Source organism: Oryctolagus cuniculus, chromosome 18 (genome assembly GCF_964237555.1).
Source record: "Oryctolagus cuniculus chromosome 18, mOryCun1.1, whole genome shotgun sequence".
Classification (NCBI taxonomy): Eukaryota; Metazoa; Chordata; class Mammalia; order Lagomorpha; family Leporidae; genus Oryctolagus; species Oryctolagus cuniculus.
Genome location: NC_091449.1, coordinates 37,524,854 through 37,547,004, shown reverse-complemented (window position 1 = coordinate 37,547,004; position 22,151 = coordinate 37,524,854). Strand labels below are relative to the sequence as shown.

General features: G+C 47.7%; 1 protein-coding gene across 8 annotated transcripts in view; it reads right to left on the bottom strand.

Moving 5' to 3' along the window:
* Nucleotides 1-4,153: 4,153 nt before the first annotated feature.
* Nucleotides 4,154-22,151, bottom strand: part of FTO (FTO alpha-ketoglutarate dependent dioxygenase) — a 414,324-nt gene continuing 396,326 nt past the window's right edge. For 7 of the 8 annotated variants that reach the window (XM_070061822.1, XM_070061827.1, XM_051846617.2 and 4 more), the window contains one exon: nucleotides 4,154-6,508. In XM_070061822.1, coding sequence (XP_069917923.1) covers nucleotides 6,355-6,508 — 154 coding nt within the window. In that variant the 3' untranslated portion in view covers nucleotides 4,154-6,354. 8 annotated transcript variants of the gene reach the window in all.

The window sequence follows — 22,151 nt, the reverse complement described above, 5'->3', positions numbered from 1 at the left end:
TAATCAACTGGAAATCTCTGCCTGGGTGGGGAGGGGCATGCAGGGGAAGGAGGGCGACTGGGCCCAGATTTCTGTGTTGGATGGGTTCGAAGCAGGAGCGGTAGCTGATCTGATCTGAGAAACTGATTCATCCCTTGCGGAGCCAGGGGGTTGGTAGGTTAACGATGCTTGCTCCCAAGGTCAAGAGCTGACTCTCCCATTTGAATGGAAAAGTAGGCTTTGGCAGTAGGGGACAACAGCAGTTTTGCAAAGAAACAAATGAAAGCATCCACATGTCTTGGGTCAGAAGGCAGCACTGGGCGGGGCGGGCACAGCGTGGGGAGCTCCTAGATCACTTTACGGAAGTGTTGAACACGCGTCCGCTCTGGTGCCCTGGCATCTGGGAAAATGAACAGGAGGTCTCAGCAGTATTTGCGGGAACCACACCTAGACAGGAGAGGCTGTGACTGCTTGTCACGGCCACCAGAGCCAGCCTTTTGGCACTTCTGGGTCAGACCGGGCTTGCTGGTTCGGAGGTGATAAACGTGGAAATTCTTCCACTAACCTGCCAAACCAAATGCGTTTCATCATTACTATTACTAATAGTCCCCCTTGCTCGGAACTTGCAAAGGACTTTAGTGTATACGAATAGTGCCTTCAATTGTTCTCTCCACTGGGGAGACACGCCTAGGTGCACCTGTGGGTGCTGCCCTTTCCTGCAGAGCTTCTCTTGGACTAGGAATCTTGGAGGAGCATCAGGCTCCCCTGAAAGTGGCGCCACCGATGGAGGTGGTGGTCAGCTGTACTCTTTGACCTTTAACACCAGCTGAGGCTGTGTGGAAGGGTTTTGTGTCATGGTCACGAACCAAGAGGGTCAGAATGACTGAGTGCACAGGGTCTGGAACCACCGTGTTTCTCCTAAACTCCCTGTAGAATGGCCTTGACTGCTTTGTCCCCAGCTGTGGGCCAGGGTGCTGTCCCAGGCCAGCACTTGCCATCGCTCAAGAGGAAGCCACTGCATTTAGCAGATTAGAAACAAAAGGGAAAAACCAGGCAGGCTCGAGGCCCTTCATTTGTATTGGTGCCATGTTTAGTCAGTGGCTTTTGTAAAATTGATGAATTTTGTCTAAAGGCAGCGCAGACAGGCAAACAGATCTGTATCTGCTGTGATCCATTTAGCCTGACACATATGTGCAGAGCAACTATTTTCCCTCGATTGTTTCAGGACTGATGAAAAGTAAATGCAAGCAAAGTCATGAACTGCATCATTGGAAAAGAATCACGGAATCTAACGCTGGAAGTTAATTAATGCTTCTCTCGCTTGGAAAGAGGCTGACCCTGGCTCAGCCATTCAGAGCCAATAAACAGTTGTTGTACACAGATCATCCATTAGAAGGTGATGGCAACATCTTTTTAAGCAAATCTAAAATTGCAAGGGGTGACCTAATCTGGCTGCAGGAAGGGAGTACTAAGAATCATTCTTCATAGTATCTCATTTATAAAAAGTTCCACGCCATCGGCCTCGGGAAAAAAATGGAAGCCGTGAAGTGCAAATGGGATAATACGGGCTGGAAGGCAACATTCTCTTTGTCTTAAACAAACCAGAGTTCTCTTTAGTCTCCTCTTTGGGAATATTTTTCATCATAATAATTCACATGCATTACTGAGTGGTTCCCATGGACCAGACCTGAGGTGAATCCAGTGAGCTTGGAGCTACCATCATTCCCTACAGGGGTAGGGAACATCCTGCCCACGGGCCATATAAGTCACATCCTTGCCTGGCCAAGGCAACCACAGGTGAGACTTGAAATTTAATGAATCTAGAGCAGGCTAATTTTTAAGTGGACAATTTTGTATGGCCCGTGAGTGATGCTATAGATATCCAAATGGCCCTTGGCAGGAAAAAGGTGCCCCACTTCAAAAACTGGAGCAGAGAGAGAGAGGGGAAGTGGTTTCCTGGGGTCACAAAGAAACTTGGCCGCAATGGCTAGGACCTTGCTGAAGACCCGTGTATGTCAGTCTCTGCTGGGAGCATTTCATATGCTCATTCACACATTTCATCTTCGTGGGCCATCCTTAGTCACTATCATCCCTGCTGTGTAGACAACAAAAGTTTGACGTGGGTGGGTGGTCCTGGGGTCACACACTGAGAGCCAGGACCCAAACCCGAGAAGTCTGCAGCCAGACACTTCGGCAGTAGCTCAGGAATCAGGAGATGCCGGGGATGTGACGAGTGTCGATGGCGACACAGTGCAGGGCCGTCATTGTCACCAGAGGATCCAGGCCACCTGTCGAGGAGAACGCGTCCCTCCCGAGTTCTGAGAGAGTGGGAATTAGAACTGTCCTGGGAGACTGGGGGCTGCTTGGGGGTGAGGCTGCAGAATTGGGTCCTGGGGGCACTCAGGTGAGAGAACAGACCTCCAGACATCTCCTGGAGTTGCCAACTGACCGGGGAATATATCGGGGTGTCTCAGGGTAGCGAGTGACTGGGTTTATTCCTGTCCCTGACAATCCTCAGTCCCGCCTCCCCAGCCGGTCACAGTCTGTAGTCTGCACCCAGCAGCCAGCATCCCGGGGTGGGGGTGGGGGGCACGCTTGTACTTGGGAAGTCAAGTCGTTCGTGGCCGGCTTCGAGCCGCCTTCCCTCCCCTTCCCTCCCCTTCCCCGCCAGGTCCGCCTAGAGCCTCAATCATCACAACACGCCTGGGCCTTCCTCCCCCTTTATGGTTGTCAAATTGATTTCACCACCGCGATACCTATGGCTCCCAATGAAACTTAATTAAAAATACCATTTAATCACAAAGTAACAAAGGCAAACTGGATAAACGGCATTACCACTTGGGCGCGTTTTAATCCGCACTGCTCCGCTCCATCTGAATCTATTTGGATGAGAATTGCCTTTTCAAATCAGAATCCCCTTGTCTTCCATGCACTTGCCTCTGACAGATCTCCAAAATAAACAGTATTTAGCATGGCATGGATCCAAATATATGCAATTCGCTCAGTGGTAAAAATCAGCCTTAACGAGAGCAGAGGAAAAAAAAAAAAGTTGCATTCGCAAATACCTTCCCTGGAAACAAAAAGACGGCTCCTGAGCTTGGGCTCCCATTAAGCAGGGTCTGTGCAACCTCATGGCCAGCATCCCGCGATTCAGCTGGTGATGGATTTAGCAGCTTATTACTAGAATTGTGTCACAAGCGATGCCATGACCTTGCTCTTTCTTTTCTGTCTAGAAAACTCTCCTGGGCTTGGAGGCTGCTGGTCGGGGGGCGGGAGGGGCGGGGGGTGAGGGGGGACAAAGGCCGCTGTTGTGTGTGGGTGCTGCTCGGACTTGCAGAGGAGTCAACTGGAAGGGCTCAGGCCAGGATTGCCCCCCGCCCCCCAAACTCCCAAGGGATGGGAGGCTTCCAGTGGGACAGTCGCCTCTTTGGATAGGGTCTGCGCTCCCTGGGACCCTTGGGAGTCCAGAGAGCAGTGAAGTTCTTATTTTGCTCACCTGCCTACCCCCTGGGCATCCAGTAGCCTGGGATGGCAGAGGTATGTCCTTGGATCCCAGGGCTCACAGCACTAACCGGGTCAGAAAGGCTTGTGGGAGGCAGCAGGGTTGGAAGTTGGAAGCTGGAAGCGCCTGAGTGCCATGGGGTCTCTCAGGTCACTTTTCTCAAAACAGCTGGGAGCCAGCAACGCCAGGGACATTTGCAGGAAAGTAGGCAGGGGCTGTTGTTACTGCAAGGTGGTCTCTGGGCTGGGCTGCCCTGTTCTCTGTCCACACAGGGGAGGCAATGGGCATCTCTGGGCTCAGGAGCCCAAGAAAGTCCTTCCCCAGCTCCTAGGGAGAGAGAGCTTCCCTTGGCCCTGAGGGCTGGGAGCAGGTTGCCATGTCCCCACCGCGGCCTGGCTGCTGTCTCTTGCCTGCCTGCCTTCTACCCACCTGAAACCTCCCCCCTGTGCCTATGGAATCCTCAAACAAACTGGGCTCACGCTCAGTGGAAGCCACCGTTCCTTGGAGAGGAAATAAGACCTCAGCTTTGGGTTTCACAGAAGATGGTTTCTCCAACCCTGGAAGATTTCGAGGACAGCCTTGGTCCACCTGAGCCCCCCACCCCCAGGCCAGCAAAACAGGCCCATCCACCGGTGTGCAGGGGGGAAAACACTAGTGGAGGCTCTCACCTGATTCTTTTAACATCTTTATTGTATATAAATGTTTTATAATGCACATGAGAGATTAGAACAAGCAGTCTACGAATATAGTTCAAGGGTAATACACGTAAATGGGGGTGAGCACTATGCCTACTTTATTTCTACTACGGGGGTGCAAGCACACAGGCTTGGAGGGTCAGGTCGATGATAAAATGATAATAGGGGCCCACCCGCCTCGGAGTGGGGAGACATTACCGCTGGTTGCCATGCTGGGATGGGGCCCAGGCTACAGAGAATGCAGACATGTTTATTTCGTGTAAAAATTTCCCAATCTTTTAAAAGAGTGGCACCAAAGGAAACACAGGGGACTCAAAACTGTGAGCCACAGGGTCCGAGGGTGCCGGGTCTGTGACGTCATGGCGTGCCACACCCTCCTTCCATTTCCATCTCTACAACAACCCTGCAGGGTGGCGCTTTTCACTTCTCTTTGACCAGGAGCCCTGGGGGGGGGGGGGGGGTAGTTTCAGGTCTGAGAGCCCGGGGTCTCCGCGCCATGGACCATCGCTTTCCCGTGGCTGTTCACTCCACGGGAAAGGATCCAGTCCTTTTCTGCGAGCACCTCTCCCAGCGCCTGGGCTGCGACCCTACTGTGAGCATGCGCAATGGAAGGCGGGGTGGGGCTCACTCATGATTCCTGGGGACACGTACAGGTGGGAGTCAGGTCGCAGAGGAGGGATGCGTGAGTGGCACTGGGATGGAGGAAGGGCCAGGAACACATCAGCAGCTGTGTAGAGTAATAAAATCCACGGTGTGCCAGGAATTGCTCCAAGCCTGTAGCTGGACTGCCACACTTCCTGTACACTTTGGGAGCTGGTGTGTTTAGTGTTCCCCTTGCACAGAGGAGGCCACTGAGGCCTGATAACGTGCCAAAGGTCACAGAGCTGGTGGGAGTCTTAACTCAGGCCCGCTGAAGCCAGAGCCTGGGTTTTAGGTTCTCCTCTGCACTGTCTCTGGGACGCTCCAGGGTCATCAGTGTAGGGCACCACGGTCCCTCAAGCCTAGTTGCTTCTCCCCGTTAGTAAATACAAGCCGGGGGGAATTACAGAAGCAAACCTGTGTGCTGCTGTCCAAATCCACGGTGCCATGGAGGTAGGGTGGTGCCTCTTGTATTAGGATAGGGACATTTCTTTTAATTTTTTATTTATTTGAATTGCTAACACTTCCCCATTCCTGTGTGCAGAGCGCCTGACTCAGAACTCTCTGGCTGTTGCTCAGCTTCGTCTTCAGAGAAGGGAAAGAGGTTACCCTTCAATGGGCCATTTCTCTGTGAATTTCTTCCTCCTGTGGGGATGGAGGCACGGAGAAGTGGAAAAGAGAATTCTTGCTCTCAGCCTTCCTGCAGAAGCACTGTCCAGGATTAAAACGCTTGGTATCTGTGTTGTCCAATAAGGTGGTCGCTGGCCATGTGTAGAGAGTAAGCACTTAATGTGTGGCTAGGACAACAGAGGAACTGAATTTTTAACTAAAAATGCATTTCAGTGGAAGCAGCCACAGCTACCTAGTGGCTCCCACCGTGGACAGCACAGCTGATCAGCACTGGGGATTTTTAAATTTTTTCTGCCAAGGGTCATTTGGATAATTATGACGTCATCTGCGGACCATACAAAGTTATCCCCTTAAAAATTAGCCTGCTATGGACTTAGCGGAATTTCGAGTCCTGCCTGCAGTTGCCTTGCCAGGCAGAGCCAGGCCAAAAGATTTCGTGGGTCTTAGCCCGCAGGCAGGACGCTCCCCTCACCTGCTCTGGAGGGTGTGGTGAGAGATCGGGATGGACATCTGTCTGTCTGCCCCCAGATGCCTGGGTCCCTTCTGGAGCCTCTGGGAAAGCCTTAGGCAGGAGGAAAGGAGGTTTGGCTTTCTCACAGCTGGCCCTCATTGCAGCTGCCTCCATGGCCCCTGGGGGCTGCATAATTCCCATTAAAGACAAAAAAAAAAATGGGAAATAGTATTTTGGGGGTAGGTTCTCGTTTGTAATACCAAATCACACGGCATCATCTTGAACCGATTTAACATTTGTGGGCTCCATTCCCTAGCTGTTTCAAACTAGGATCCAGGTTCTAGCATCCAGGGGTCGAGGTCAAGAGATGGCTACACTGCTGTTGCCCAAGCCCATGCACAACCAGGTGGGAGGAGAAGAGCCGCGGAGCTCTCGCTTCCTGCAGCCTGGCGCTCCTTCTAAGGCTTTGCTTCCAGAAGCAGACCTCTGAGCTCCGAGACGAGCTCTGTGAGGTCGAACGGCAGGGGCATGGAAGGGTCGTCCTTTTCCCAATAGGGCCGGCAGTCTGGCTTCTGATCCACGGGCAAAGTTCGAGCGATTCGGCACTGGCACCTGGAAGAGGAACAAGAGGCAATGAATCCATGGGAAGAAAGTCCCGGAAGACCCAAAGCCATGGGAGACGTGCAACAGCACTGGAAAGCAGTCCTGGGTGGTGAAGGTCATGGGGGTGATGGGGAGGGACTGGCTTGCAGGGCGGATGGCAGGCAACAGGTGTTGCTAAGGACGCATGGCTCCTGATGGTGCTGGGACTCCTGTCTTTTCAACTCCCAGATCTGTAAGAGGGAACTTCATCAAGTGCGTACAAAGACAGAATGAATACGGACATTGACTTGGGTGCAAAAAGTGTTTTGAAACCCATGCAGAGGGTTCCGAGGCCGCGCATTGCCTGTGAACTTTTCTTTGAAGACCTCTCGGTGTTACCTCGAGTGGCTTCGCCGAAGCCAATCACCAGGGAAATTCAGTTCTTCTGCCTTTAAAATGGTGAATTATTTTTTCATTATCTCAACTGTTATTTAAAGTGTGTGATTAAGCCATTATCAGATTTAAATGTTTGTGGGATTTCGATGTATTACTAGATTACTGGGAAAGATTAAATTGAATTTACTGCATTAAAACGTCCAAGAATAGATTAAACAATATTACAGACCGGGATTGACTTTGGAGATCCTGGAGATTTACAAGTGTCCCAGCTTGCTGGGCTCAGAGAAAGGCACTCCAAGGAGAGACCGATTTATAAGGATATATGCAAATAGAGGTTAATAATCATTTCCACTGATGAATAGGTGGAGGAAACTTCCACAAAATTAAATTAAGAGGCTACCAAGAGTTCGTCCCTAAGGAAAACACTTAAATCACAGTTTTTATTAAATGGATTATTCATCAATAGTAGAGAAATTAATTATCATATGCAGCTAAATTATAGCCTCATAGGAAAAAAGTTGGGGCAACACCATGGCACCTTGGCAGGCAGCTGCCTCTCCCAGAGACCAGCTTACTGGAAATTGGTCTCAGAGAGCCCTGTGGCTTTATTTATCTGGAAAACAAACAAACAAACAAACAAACGAGGATCCGAGAGAAAGATATAAACTGCACTATGGAAGGAGCCATTTCTCGACTCTCCTGGAGCACACAAGTAGTCAGAATGTGTGTACTAGGAACAAATACCATGAGGAAACATGGACGCACTGAACAGGTGCAGCCCCACCTTGGACTCCTCTGACTCTTTCTGTTAATCAATTAAAATATGACCTTGGCCGCTACTTGTCTTCTGACTGTGCAGGACGATGAGGAGGTCAAAGAATGGAATATCCTAGAGTGGCCCTGTTTCTGAGCCTGACGGCAGGAGCTTCCTGGCTGAAAGACATCATCTTCTCGGGGGAATTATTAATGGTGAGGATATCCCCACAGGAAAACATACTTCAACTTTACACCTATTTTCACATGTGGTTAATTGCTATACCGGCATCCTATGCACTCAATCCGTCGTACATTACACGTAACATTCCAATATATCTTCAGCTCTCCACATCAGGGCCTGATAATAGCGTCTGTTAACATGCACTAAGTACTATTATGTAGCACATCACTTCATAAATAATAAGATTAGCTGACCTCAGGGCCCCAAGAAGAGTAATGTGTTTAAATGTTCTCATTATTTATTTAAAACAAGAATTAAAGCAACAGAAGCTGCTTTTGACAATCCTCTTAGCATAAATATTAAACTGCACTGATAAGCCCCACACACCGCCCTGAAGAACAGAGGGTGCGTTCTGCGGGCCACTTCACAGGAATCCTAGGTGTGTGAGCCGAGGCGGCTGGCCGGCGTGCTTCCGTAGTCCTAGGGACAGATGAGGGGGAAATTAACATTCAGGGGAAGCTGTGACGAGTTACAAAGGAACTCTGCAAAGCTCTTTAAATTGTGCTTTCTCTCCGCTTCCAAATCATGGAGCAACGCTCAATTTACCGGGTGGTGAAAGTTATTCCAAATTGAGCATTTCAATCTCACAGTGGATAAATTATCCGTGCACACATTATCCTCGTTGGCAGATTAAAGGGCTATGATAAGTGTCGATCCACCTAGAGTATCGTAAGGTTTGTAAAAAGTCAATAGAGATGCTTTTTCACCTGTCAAATGGGTTTTGCCTCCTCACTTTGAGAAACTATTGAAAATATTAAAACTGGTGGCCAAGCTCTGCTGGAGCCAGGTTGCACCAGCTTCCCGAGCCCCCTGGCTCGGCTTCTGAGCGGAGCTGCTCCTGTTTCCTGCCGTTGCTTTGCTCATGAGAGGAACACCTCCTTTTCACGGGGCTCAGTTCCACACACACTGCCTTCATCTGGGACGGAAGTAGAACCTTTCGGTGGGTTTCTTTGGGGCTTTAACTTGGAAATTCCAAGACTGTTTTATTAGAAATTTTCCTTTAATACCCAGTGCTCCTTGCCAAGTTCCAAATGGCAGTGATTCGACCCAGGGATGCATTCTCCTAAGGGAAAGCGCACGTACTCTGCAACTCAGTTGGATGCAGCATCACGCCAGAGTGTGGACCGCAAAAGAAAGGGTGCACGATGGCTCGAGAGCATGTCGCCTTTTAGGTCTGCATTGCTCTTTTTCCATTTTTGCATTTTAGTTTATTTTTCTTGAAAACAGAGTTATTGGGGCCGGTGCTGTTGGTGCAGTGGGTTAAAGCCCCCGCCTGCAGTGCTGGCATCCCATATGGGTGCCGATTCAAGTCCTGGCTGCTCCACTTCCGATCCAGCTCTCTGCTGTGGCCTGGTAAAGCAGTAGAAGATGGCCCAAGTCCTTGGGCCCCTGTACCCATGTGGGAGACCTGGAAGAAGCTCCTGGCTCCTGGCTTTGGGTCAGCACAGCTCCTGCTTTGCGGCCATCTGGGGAGTGAACCAGCAGATGGTAGACCTCTCTTTCTCTGGCTCTACCTCTCTATGTAACTCTATCTTTCAAAAATAAAAGAGCTATTAATATCACAAAATGAGGGATTTATAATAATGATCAGTGTATTGTCCTTTACATGTATGGCTCAATGAAGCAATATTTATAGCCATATAGCAAAAATGGTATGACATCCACATAATTTTTATACTCTTCCACAAATATGAGAAGAAATGGGATGTTTGTCTTTCTGAGACCGGCTTATTTCAGCTGGCATAGTGATCTCCAGTTCCATCCATTTTGTTGCGAATGTCAGGATTTCATTCTTTTTTATGGCTCAGTAAAATTCCATCATGTACATGGATGACATTTTCTTTATCCAGTTATCAGTTGATGGACATCTAGGTTGATTCCGTATCTTTGCTATGGTGAATTGCTATAAACATGGGAGTTCAGATAACTCCATGATCATTCATCCTGCTTCTCAGACCTCCATTTCCCAAGATGGGGGAGTGGGGAGGCTGCAGGTCATGGCTACGGGCCTGTTCTCTGCACTCCTGGAGCTGCTGCTTCCTGGAGCTGAGATTCTGTGGACAAGTTTCTCTGCCTCACTGAGCCTTCGGTTCTTGTCTGTCAAGTAGGGATGATAATGACAATGACCATGACAGTAACACAGCAGTCCCCCTTACTTGCAGTTTCAGTGACCTATGGTCAACTGTAGCCCAAAAGTATAAAATGGAAAATTCCAGAAGCAATTCCAAAGGTGTCCATCGTATGCTGTTGTGAGTAACATGAGGAAGTCTTGTGCTGTGTGGCTCTATTGTGTCCAGGACATGAATCACCCTTTTGTCCCATATATTCAGGCTGTAAACACTACCTGCCCCCAAAGTGTCCTGGTTTGTCCACCCAACATCATCCAAAGCACATGATGCTGCTTGTCACTTGTTATGGTCAGGAGATCAGTAGCGGTCTCGGGCTGAATCACAATGGCTCTGTCATTCACCTCATCACGCAGGTACTGAATCATCCCGCATCATCATCATCATGATGTGAGAAGAGTACAGGATCTTTTGAGAAAGCAAGCCCACATTCATAAACTTTTTATTACAGTAATTATAGTAATTCCATTTTGTGAGTTCTAATTGGTAATCTCTTAATGTGTCCGATTTATAAATTAAGCTTTATCATACATATGTATGTACAGGGAAAAACAGTGTACTTCTATCTAGAGTTCGTTACCATCCACCAGTTCAAGTATCCACAGGGTGGGGGGTCTTGGAACACATCCCCCTTGGACAAGGGAGGAGTACTGTAAAAGTAATATCTAGGGCTGGCACTGTGGCATAGCGGGTTAAACCACCGCCTGCAGTACCAGCATCCCATATGGGCACCAGTTTGAATCCCAGCTGCTCTACTTCCGATCCAGCTCTCTGCTGTGGCCTGGGAAAGCAGTGGAGGATGGCTCAAGTCCTTGGGCCCCTGCCCCCACTTGGGACACTTGGAGGAAACTCCTGGCTCCTGGCTTCAGATCGACCCAGCTCCAGCTGTTGCAACCAATTGGGAAGTGAACCAGCAGATGGAAGACTCTCTCTCTCTAACTCTGACTTTCAAATAAATAAATCTTTTTTTAAAAAAAGTAATATCTTACTTATGGTTGTTGTGAAGATTCAATGAATTAACAGCTCTAAGGTGTTCAGAATACTGCCTGGTACATAGCTTGAAAAATATTAAATATTATTGTTGCCATTGTTAATTCCACTACCAGTGACAGATGACTGGCTCTAGTGGGTGCTGCCTGTCATGCCTGTGGCCATCTCCTCCCTGCACACTACCTGGTGTGGGGGTGGTTAAGATTGATTTATTTATTTGAAAGAGTTACAGAGAGAGAGGAAGAGACAGAGAGAGATCATCCATCCACTAGTTTATTTTATTATATTGGAAGGGCAGAGTTACAGAGTAAGAGAGAGAGAGCAGGAGCAGGAGAGAGATCTTCCATCTGCAGGTTCACTCCCCAGATGGCAGAAAATGTCCAGGAACCAGGGTAGGAGCCTGGTCCATCTAGGTCTCCCATGTGGGTGGTAGGGGCCCAAGCACTTGGGCCATCCTCCACTGCTTTTCCAGCTGCAATTGGCAGGGGGCTGAGCAGGAAGTGGCGCCCACGTGGGTGCTTGCATTGCAGGCAGTAGCTTAAGCGCTACACCACAGTGCTGGCCCCATATTTGTTGTCTTGTTGTGTCATCCCACCTTTGCCACCAACACGAGTCTAATAATTTTCCTCTGGGGAATTCACTCCTCTCCCATGCTTAGCAATTTGGTTTGGGTAGGATTGGCTCCACCTCCCAGCCAGGAGAGCGAGCCCCGGTGGCCTAAGTGAATGAACATACCCCAGTCTTCAAGCTACAAGAAGCAGCTCTGGGGGAGGCGCATGACCCAATCTGGGGCAGAACTGAGAGATTAAATCAGAGGAATGGCCTGGGAGCTAAGAGAAAAGACTTCTCCCTTTCCTGGTGTGTGAACTACTAGGCTGGGTGAACGAAAGCTGCCAGTCCTTCATTCTGCTACCAGGCAGCAAGGGGCGGGGCACTGGGAGATACTGCTCAAGGAGCTGGATCAAGCCTCGTCTGTGCTAGTTTGCTTAGACTTTGCAGTTTGGTGAGTCTGAGTTAGGAGTTTCCATCATTTGCAACCCAAAGAATCCTCGGTGATTTCTGGGCATGCCTCCTACCTCTCAGTTCTATGTCCCACCTTCTACTCATCTATTGCTGTGGTCCTGATCCCAACTCCACGCCCAGGGTCTCCTCTGCCAGTGGACAGGCTGCTGCTGAGACACTGTGATGTGTGCGGAGACCATCAGAGTGCAGGCGTAAAGCCACCGGCCTTTGCTTTTGGTTCAACTAAAATTTCTACTTGGGACACGTTTCAGTCCAGAAAGCGAGGGAATGCTAGTGTCACGCACACTGCCCTCTGGATCAACACAAGCCAGTTTTCACGACCAGAGCAGGGTGATCTTTCTAAGGAAAGTTAAGAAGATCCCCCCAGAGTGGTATCATTTCCAAGTGCTAATGAATCCAGCAAAAATGGTTTCCCCTGTCAACTTGTCCTCTCTACTCCCATCCTCTAGAGAAATCCTGTATTTTAATGCTTCTTGGATCAGCAAATAAACTTGGGTCTACTTAGTACTGCCCCTTTCAGGAAGCACTGCAAATGGAAGAGAGGGAAACAATGTCGTCTCTGTCCCTCCCCAAACCACAGCATTATGGTGCAAAGGACTCCATAAACTGCCCCCCAGAACTCGGTGCTACTTGAGAATAGTTCACCCTGACCGCAGCCCAGTGACATAACAGGAAGCAACTGGAAGGTGTCACTCTGGCTGGCCTGTTAGCAGATTGCCCAGAGGTGCACCCCGCCCCCACGCCAAGGTGTAGCTCAGCTAGGGCCTCACTGCCTGCTGATTTCCCCCAGGGCTGCACTTACATTTGCTGATCAGGATTGCAGCTACATTAGTGAGCATTGGTCACCATGCTAAAATTAACCACTTTAGCTAAAGTGTGTGTTAATTATGGGTATGCAAGCAGTCAATAAAAGGTTAATGCAAAAGTCAAAGGATAAATTTCTTCCCTTATTGCATCACTTCACAGACTAAATGACCAACATTATACTTTGTGTTTTTAATCAATAGGTTTTACAGTAATGTGCTGGCCATTGATTTTAAGAAAACATACACGGTCTTCTTCCTTGCCCTAAATTTTGCAACAAATAAAGAAGGACAGGTAACATTTCCATTACTCTTGATGAAATGATAAAGACTTCAGGAGAAATGGTTTTCGCTAAAAGATTCATTGGGATAAGCAAGTTAAAGAACACACACACACACACACACACACACACACCCCAGAACTTGATGAAGACATATTACCAAGCACAAGCCATTGAATAGCCAAGAAAAATGAGCCACTAAAGAGAGAATTCTTTAATGGGAATGAGGAGAGCGAATCCTGATTCAAACAACAATTACATTTTTGGACACTGTTTAAATGTCACCCAAAATATCAGCACACAGCACGTGCTCCTTTCACAGTAACCTGGCAGAATTGGCAGAATAGGAGCTGCTTTAACGAAGGTGAATCCGATGGAAAGTAGCAAAGCCAGGAATAGGCCAGACTCCTGCACACCTGGCTGGCTGCCCTTTCTAGTACATTCCACCTTTTTCATGGATATCCATTTGGATAAAATGGATCAGGTCCGCTGACTACCTAGCTCTTCTTGCCACATTTAGAAATTCAGGTGATTCCAAGCCATAGTGTGGGAAGGAAAAGAACAACAACAACAAAACTCTTCTGTGTCTGGAAGCACTGTAGTCATAGTCTATAGAAATTAGGCTATCTCAGAAAGTTCACAGGAAATGGAATTAAAAATGGATTTTATTTTGTAGTACAAAATTTGTTTTCAGATCCGTGCATGATTTTTTTTTCTTAATACACATTTTCCATAAACTTTTTAAAGACCCCTTGTGAAAGATATGCATTAAGGGTATAAATGTCTAATTATATTCCCTGGGTGACCTTGAGAAAAATATGTCCACCTCTTGGCTTCCTCAACTGCTACATGACCTTAGTGCGTCTCTGCTTCATGGGCTATGTGAGGATAAAATCCAATAATGTATATAAAAGCCCTCTAAAATATGTAAAGTACCACATACATGTATAATCATGCCTCAATATCCTTTTTCCTGGATGATACAAATCCCATTTCTAAAACACAGCTGATCATGCAATGTTGGCCCAAAGGGCTTGTAACACTCATAGATAAAAAGTAAAGAAATCACACTTCAAAAGACTGGAGTCCCTTAACCAATTCATCAGAAGATATCCAATGACCAAAAAGGTATATTTTTCAGGGCCCGTGCTGTGGCGCAGCGGGTTAAAGCCCTGGCCTGAAGCACCAGCATCCCATGTGGGCGCCGGTTCTAGTCCCAGCTGCTCCTCTTCCGATCCAGCTCTCTGCTATGGCCTGAAAAAGCAGTGGAGGATGGCTCAAGTCCTTGGGCCCCTGCACGCCCGTGGGAGACCCGGAAGAAGCTCCTGGCTCCTGGCTTCGGATCAGCGCAGCTCCGGCTATTGCGGCCATCTGAGGAGTGAACCAGCGGATGGAAGACCTCTCTCTCTGCTTCTCCTTCTATGTATAACTCTGACTTTCAAATAAATAAATAAATCTTTTTAAAAAAAGGTATATTTTTCTTCAAGTCAGAGATGTTTCTGTAGTTTTAATTTACAACAAGGAGTTGGCAGTCATTCTGGCTAATGTTATACAGGAGTCTGTGTAGGGTATCAGTCACATCAGAATAAATTTCTTCAGATAATATTCTTATGGGGAGGGGGGCTTGAAAAAGTTCGTGGACAATGTGCATTGTGAAAAAACTATGCATGCATCTAAAAATATTTTGCACCAACATAAACTTATCCTTTTTTTAAAAAAAAAGTTTATTTATATGTATTTATATGACAGGCAGACACACACACACACACACACACACACTGGTTTAGTCCTCTTACACCAGGGGCTAGGCCAGACTGAAGCCAGGAGCTTAGAACTCCATCCAGGTCTCCCACACGGGTGGCAGGGACCCAAGCATTTGAGCCACCATCTGCTGCCTTCCATGGTGTGCATTAGCAGGAAGCTGTATTAAAAGCAGAGCTGGGACTTGAACCCAGGCACTCTGATATGGGATGCACGAGTTCCAAACAGCATCTGAATTGCCAAGCCACAATGCCTGCCCCTAAACTTATCTTTTAATCCCATTTCCCACAAACTTTCTGAAGGACTCTTGGATAAGCCAGTATCAGGGCTTCAGAGGCCCCAGGCAGGTCACGTGCACATTAACCTGTAATACTCCACTGTGAGGAGCAACACGAACCAAGCAGGAGAGCAGAAGCAAAGGAGCAACCATCTCCCAAAAGGCCTTATGCTTTGAGGGGCACGCAAGTCCAACAGGGGACCCTAAAGCCCTCTGTTCAGCTCTGTCTCGGGCCTGTCAAGTCAGAGCATCCTGCCACATGCACTGATGACAGCACTAAGAAACGAGCAGTTTTTCTTTCTTTTTAAAAAAAGATTTATTTGATTGGCCAGCGCTGCTGTGCAGTGGGTTAAAGCCCTGGCCTGCAGCGCCGGCATCCCATTTGGATGCTGGTTCGAGTCCCAGCTGCTCCACTCTCTGCTATGACCTGGGAAAGCAATAGAAGGATGGCCCAAGTCCTTGGGCCCCTGCACCCATGTGGGAGATCCTGAAGAAGCTCCTGGCTCCTGGCTTCAGATTGGCTCAGCTGTGGTCATTGTGGCCATTTGGGGAGTGAACCAGCGGATAAAGACCTCTCTCTCTCTCTCTCTCTGGCTCTACCTGTCTCTGTAACTCTTTAAAATAAACAAATTAGATATTTTAAAAAATGTATTTGAAAGGCAGAGTTTTACACACACACACACACTCACATGAGAAAGGGAGAGAGAGAGAGAGAGTCTTCCATTTGGTGGTTCACTCCCCCAAATGGGCTCAATGGCAGGCACTAGGCCAGGTCAAAGTCAGGAGCCGGGAATTCCATCTGAAGCTCCCACATAGGTGTAGGAGCCCAAGGACTTGAGCCATCCTCTGCTGCTTTCCCAGATGCATCAACAGGGAGCTGGACTGGACGTACATCATCTTATGGTGCTCATTTGGGATGCCAGTAGCACAGGTGGTAGCTTAACCCACCGCCACAAGGCTGGTCTCTACAAGTATTTTTCTTATGACACTGTCCCTAAATTCCTGACAGGAGTCTATGTACAGTTTAAGGGATTTGCATGTATAATTCTGCCTCCCCCTGATGTCAGCCTTAAACAGTATATTTACAATCTAGCCTCAGGTAAGAGCCCACTCCATTGTACCATTTTTCGTAGTTTAATTACACTTTGCTCCCAATAATCTGTTTAGTCAACAGGGAGAGGAGTATGCAGCCCAGTTTATAATCATCTTACCCTTGACGCTGTCAGTCTTCTGGAAAGAATGAGTTAGTGAATTTATAATGTGGGATTGCTGCCATGGTACATGCACTACTTTACAAATAAATAGCCACTCTGTCACACAGCTATCATAATGGCCCACTCTGACAAAGGTGGCTTTATAAATTCAGCTTGCCAAATTTGTATAACTCAGTTTACCTAATGCAGAACCACTGAGCAAAACCAATTCCTAAATGGGTTTCAACAAAGGCTGGGTCACTCTCTCTTTGAAAAGGCTTTTAACCTCTTGCCTCTGTACCACATGGAAATGTTTCCTGACCAGCAGAGTCAACACACATCAGAGAGGCAGGAAAAGCCAAACTTTTGCCCATGGGTCAGCTTTTTTGTTGGGAGTCAATCTACCTTTTTAGCAGGCAGCAAACACGGTTTTCAACCATGACCAAGTGAGAAGCTGGGCTGGACATCACTTGTAGCTGTAAACAAATCTACATCTGGGAAGAAGTGAGAAGCTGAGAATAAGATACCTGTTTAGTACCATGAATCACTCGGAAAAGTCCATGGAAAGATGGAATTAAAAGTTGAGTTTACTTTGGTACAAAAAACCTGAAATCTGTGCATATGAGGGGTCTTTAAGAATTATAGAAAATGAATATTAAAGAAAAACTATGCATGGATTTCAAAATTTTTTGCATCAAATGAACTCATTTTTAAATTCCATTTTCCATGAACCTTTTGAAGTACCTTTGTATAATACAATTGCCTTTGAACACCAACATAATGCCCCTGAGCCACATGGACAAGCAGGCATTTTCCAAGAAACTGGTATGCCATTCAGCACGGCTAGCTCAGCTGCTCAGAGTTTGGTCAAGCAACGTATTTACAAAGCACTTACTGTAGGTCTAGATTGTTCTGCTCACAGGGAACAGGGAATCAAACAGGTAGCACCCAGCAGCTATAAATAGCCTCTGCTCTCCAAGGTTGTTTGAAACCTAAAAGACATTATTTCCTATATGGCTTTCATGCTTCCCAGTTCTTTATGACCTATAATTTTCTTTTTTTAAAAAAAAGTATTTAATTTTATTTGAAAGAAAGAGAAACAGAGAGGGAGATACACAGACAAGGATCCTCCATCCACTGGTTCACTCCCCAAATGCCTATGACAGCCAGGGCTAGAGCCAGGCTGGTCAGGAGCCCAGAACTCCATCCAGGTCTCCCACATGGGTGGTTGGGACCCAAGTACTTGAGCCATCACCTGCTGCCTCCCAGGGTGTGCATTAGCAAGAAGCTGGATTGGAGTGGAGGAGCTAGATTCAAACTAGGCACCACAAAATGAAGTGTGGGTTTCTTTCTTTCTTTTTTTTTTTTTTTTCAAAGATTTTTATTTATTTGACAGGCAGAGTTACAGATAGTGAAAGAGAGAGAAAGGTCTTCTTTCTGTTGGTTCACTCCCCAAATGGCCGCCACGTCTGGAGCTATGCTGATCCAAAGCCAGGAGCCAGGTGCTTCTTTCTGGTCTTCCACGCGGGTGCAGGCGCCCCAGCACTTGGGCCATCCTCCACTGCCTTTCCAGGCCACAGCAGAGAGCTGGCCTGGAAGAGAGCAACCAGGACTAGAACCCGGCGCCCATATAGGGATGCCGGCGCCGCGGGCGGAGGATTAACCTAGTGCGCTACCGCGCCAGGCCCGAAGTGTGGGTTTCTTAAGCAATAGCTTAACTGTTGCCACCAACTCCTAACCCGCCCCATGACTTTTCCTATATATATTATTAATAATACTATATAGCCCAATAGTCATGAGGATAAGGGTATTATTATTTGTTTTCAGTGAGAAAGAACGTTTCAAGCTCCATCTTACAGATTCCAAGAGGTTTCCAGTCCTGGCTTAGAGATCCAGGGCTGCTTCCCACTCTAGATCACTGCTAAGAGGTCCTCTGGCCTGGGGCAAAGGTTCCTGCAAAGACAGGAGCCTGGGCTGGAGGTGCTCAGACAGTACCTGCAGGTCAGGAGAGGGAGAGGAAGAGAGGCAAGAGTCTCTCACTGGCATAAAGATCATGGACACTCTTCGGCCTTGGAATGGTTCAAGGGCATCTCTGCTCTTTGTTGAGGGGTGCAATGGAGCCCCAAGCTCTTCTACCGCTAAATGTGTGCTGCCTCCTCCAAGGCTCCTTTAACCCAGAACACACTGTGCAATCCTCACAGCGCCCCCTTACTCACCCCTGTGCCTCTGAAAACTGCCTTAGAAGTTTCCCTGAGATTTTTATTGACACAGGAGATCCTATCTCATGCTAATGCCCCTCCAATGATATCTCCTCTCAAATCAAGGAAATAGTCATCACGCTAATAAAAATATTACAAATAACTAATAATAAATAGCGAGGGCCAAGGACTATATACCTTGTAGATGTTAAGTGTTTGTCCTAAAAGTGGAAAATGAGGCCTAGACGATGGACTCACCCATCCAAGATTTCATGGAGAAAGAGTCAGATCTGAAGCCAAAATCGTCCAACTCCAAATCTCAAACTCTTTGCACTCATATAAAACACAGACATCGAATGGCTCTTTTGGATCCATGTTAAAGAGCTTTCTGAAGGAAGCTGGCTCAAAGTCAGACTCTCCAAAGGAGGGCCCTGGGTCCTAATTTTCCTGTGACTGAGGCTTGGGCTAGACTGTGAAAACACCACTGCCTGTTAAGCTGCACAAAGGATCACAAAGATGTTGAAGGTGGAATGTGATGAGAAGAGGGGGCACGGGCCCATGGGTGTCTTTGGGACCCTAAGGAACTAACATACATCCACCCCCATTCCAGAGGAGACCAGACACAGGGTCAGCTCCCAGGGACTTGCAAGTTGGTCCCTAAGCAGGCAGCTGCCGACCTCCCGGCATCGCCCAGTGTATCCAGCAGAGCTTCCCAAGACCTTCTCTGTACTCCAGGGGCTCTGGCAGGCCCCTGGAACCACTTAATACGTGTGACTGCTTAGCCCACCACGGGGTGGAAATCCAGGAGGCAGAGGATTGAGAATAATTTTACCCCCGGTTCATTTGTCCACTTGTCAGTTACATAATGATAGTGATGAATGGGCTACCTTGACAGCTGAACATTTAGGAGCTGCTGACCTTTGATCTCTGGTCACATGATAGGGTCACCTGAAACTTGCATGACTCCTACCTGCCCAAAGGTAACAATATAAAGGTCAAGCGGGCTGGACGATTATATGTATCAAGTCTGAGGCAGCTCGGCTGGAAGCTTTAAGAGAGGCCGGGTTGGGTTCCCCAGCACACAAAGCTATGGAAGCAGTGCAGAAATGCGCTCAACAAAAGATATACAATTTCAAAGCAGTCTAGAGTAACTTTCCTTGCAAGGGAATAGAATGAACTCATTATTTTTAAAGGGCAACAATGAAAACAAACACTTTGGAAGAAAATATATTCTGCCAGTGACTCAGCCGTGGGGAGGGAAAGCATAGGGGCCTATGGCTGAATGAGCGATATTAATGCTATACCTGCGGCGTGGCAGAAGGTCCAAGTGGGTGCGATTACTGGAACCAAACCCCACCGGGGTAGTATCAAGCCCTCCTTTCAGCCCTCGAATATGGCCTCTCTGCTGCGCTCTGTCAGCACAGTACCTCACAAAGGACGATGATGGACAAAGATAACCCCTTCCAAATTTCATGACTTCCCCATTGCTTGAAACCGAAGTGCAGGTTGCATGGGACAGTCTCAGACTTCAGAAAGATTCCAGAGTAATTTATGACTAGAACTTCAAGGCAGCCGTGATTTCTTTCCTGATGCACTGTAACTTTTATAAAAGCGTTTCTTCTTGCCAATCTGAAGATGCTGCTTTTTGACCGTTTGGTCAGTTCTATTTACGCAGAATCACATAAGAGCCGTCACAAAGGTAACGGACACACTTATGAAAATAAAATCTAAAAGGCCAATGTTATTGATTTCCAGAATTTCGGAACTTCATGACCTGGGGAAGAAGCAGACGTTATAGAAACATAGTATTTACACCAAAAGCTTGTTTACTGACACAGGACTTTCCCCCTGTAAAGTCAAACACCGATAGACAGACTGCCACTTAATATAATCCATTCATACTCCTGAGAGATGAGCAGAAGAAAGGAGCATGGCTTGCAGAATAAAAGGCCAGCTGTTCTGACTTCAGAGTGCTCATTTCAGTTGTAAGCTGGGAAATAAATCTGAGCTGATGGCTCTTCCATCTGCTCACCTGTCAGTCTGTTTTGACCGTACCGCTGTTTTTAGAAATATTTCCGTGTAACCTGCTTAATTGGTTTTTGGGTGCTGGGAGACCTCTCCCAAGTTTAATTTTAATTTTGTTCAGAACATAAGGCTGCTGGGCCCTCGATTCTCTCCTCTTCAGCTGGATCACTCATGGGCAGGTGAAGCGCACTTAGAGGAGGAAACTCAGTGGTGTCTGATGCCAGCGGTGTGGCTCAGTCCGACTTTAGGATGAGAGAGACGATCGCAGGGACAGACCTGCCTCCTCATGAAATAACGCTCGGCACTGATGCCAACACTGAGCCCGCAAGCTCTTCCCACGGCCCACTACGCCTCATTCTCTGACTTCTCCTGCCCCTTGTCCTGTTGGTCACTTGGCACCAGTCACATTAGCTTTGCTTTGAACAGATCAAGAAGATTCTCAAGGTACCCGAGTCTGCTGTTCCTCTGTTCCTTCTACCTTGGGCTCCTCCCCTTCAGTATCCCTCGGGCTTACTCCTCCTCCACCCTCAAGTCACCACTCAAACCTCAACCAGTCAGGACCCCTCCCCGACCACCTGGCTAAGATAGCAAGAACCCCCTTCCCTCTCTCTGGACCCCCGCTGTTCCCTACAATTCTGGACAACATTGGCATCTGTGTGTGAGCTGCTGTCTGTTTTGCTCATTGGCCCATATTAATAAGGGTAAGTGAAAGTCCAGTCCAAGGCACGATCAGGGGATGTGACGACTAGTGCTAGTGATGACTAGCAGGATGGCGTGGTAGGGAGAACAAGGGTCTGAGAAGTCAAGACCCAGTTCTGCCACAGATTTACCCTGTGACCCGGGGCCAGAGCTGGCCTTTCTGGCCATCAGTATTCAGCTGCATACAATGGGGAGTTGAGGTGGCCAACTCCTGAGGTCCCCTCTTTCTCTAAAAATCTTGGGAGTTTATACACGAACATCACAATCTACCTCTACCTGCACAGTCTCACGTGGGCCTCACTACTACAGTAGGAAAGAATGGGTTTACTCCAGTGTTGGAAATGAAAATGGAACCTTGTTGCAGATTGCAGGGCTAAGGAACCACACAGCTGGGATTGGAACTTCGGTCACTTGCTGGTCCAAGACTTTTCCATTAAACCGCACTTCCTCTCCTGATGGAACTGGAGGTGCCACCGGTCACAAAGACTCAGATTCAAAAACGACTTTTTGTTTTTTTCCAGGCAAGTTCAGGGGTAACACATGTGGACCACAGACTACTACTTCCTCAGCCCAATCCACCCTAACCAAAGCATCCACAGATTCTTTAAGCTGCCGTTTCATCCCATGGTCAGCGATAATAAACTCACTTATTTGCCTATGGACATTTTATAATAAGAACAGAATATTTGGGGGCAGTGTTTCTGTAGAGGGGGAGGAAGTCCAAATAATGGTAGCATCAAGATCATTGGGGGATGAACTGTCTGGGCTCCAAGGAAGCCATCAGCATCCTAGCATGAAATGCAAAGCAAATCTGCACTTCCTAACTCAGCAAATGTTTGGAAGCTAAAACACTCTTTGCTCACAGAAATATCCACGCTACTGGGTCAGTTGCCAAGAAGGA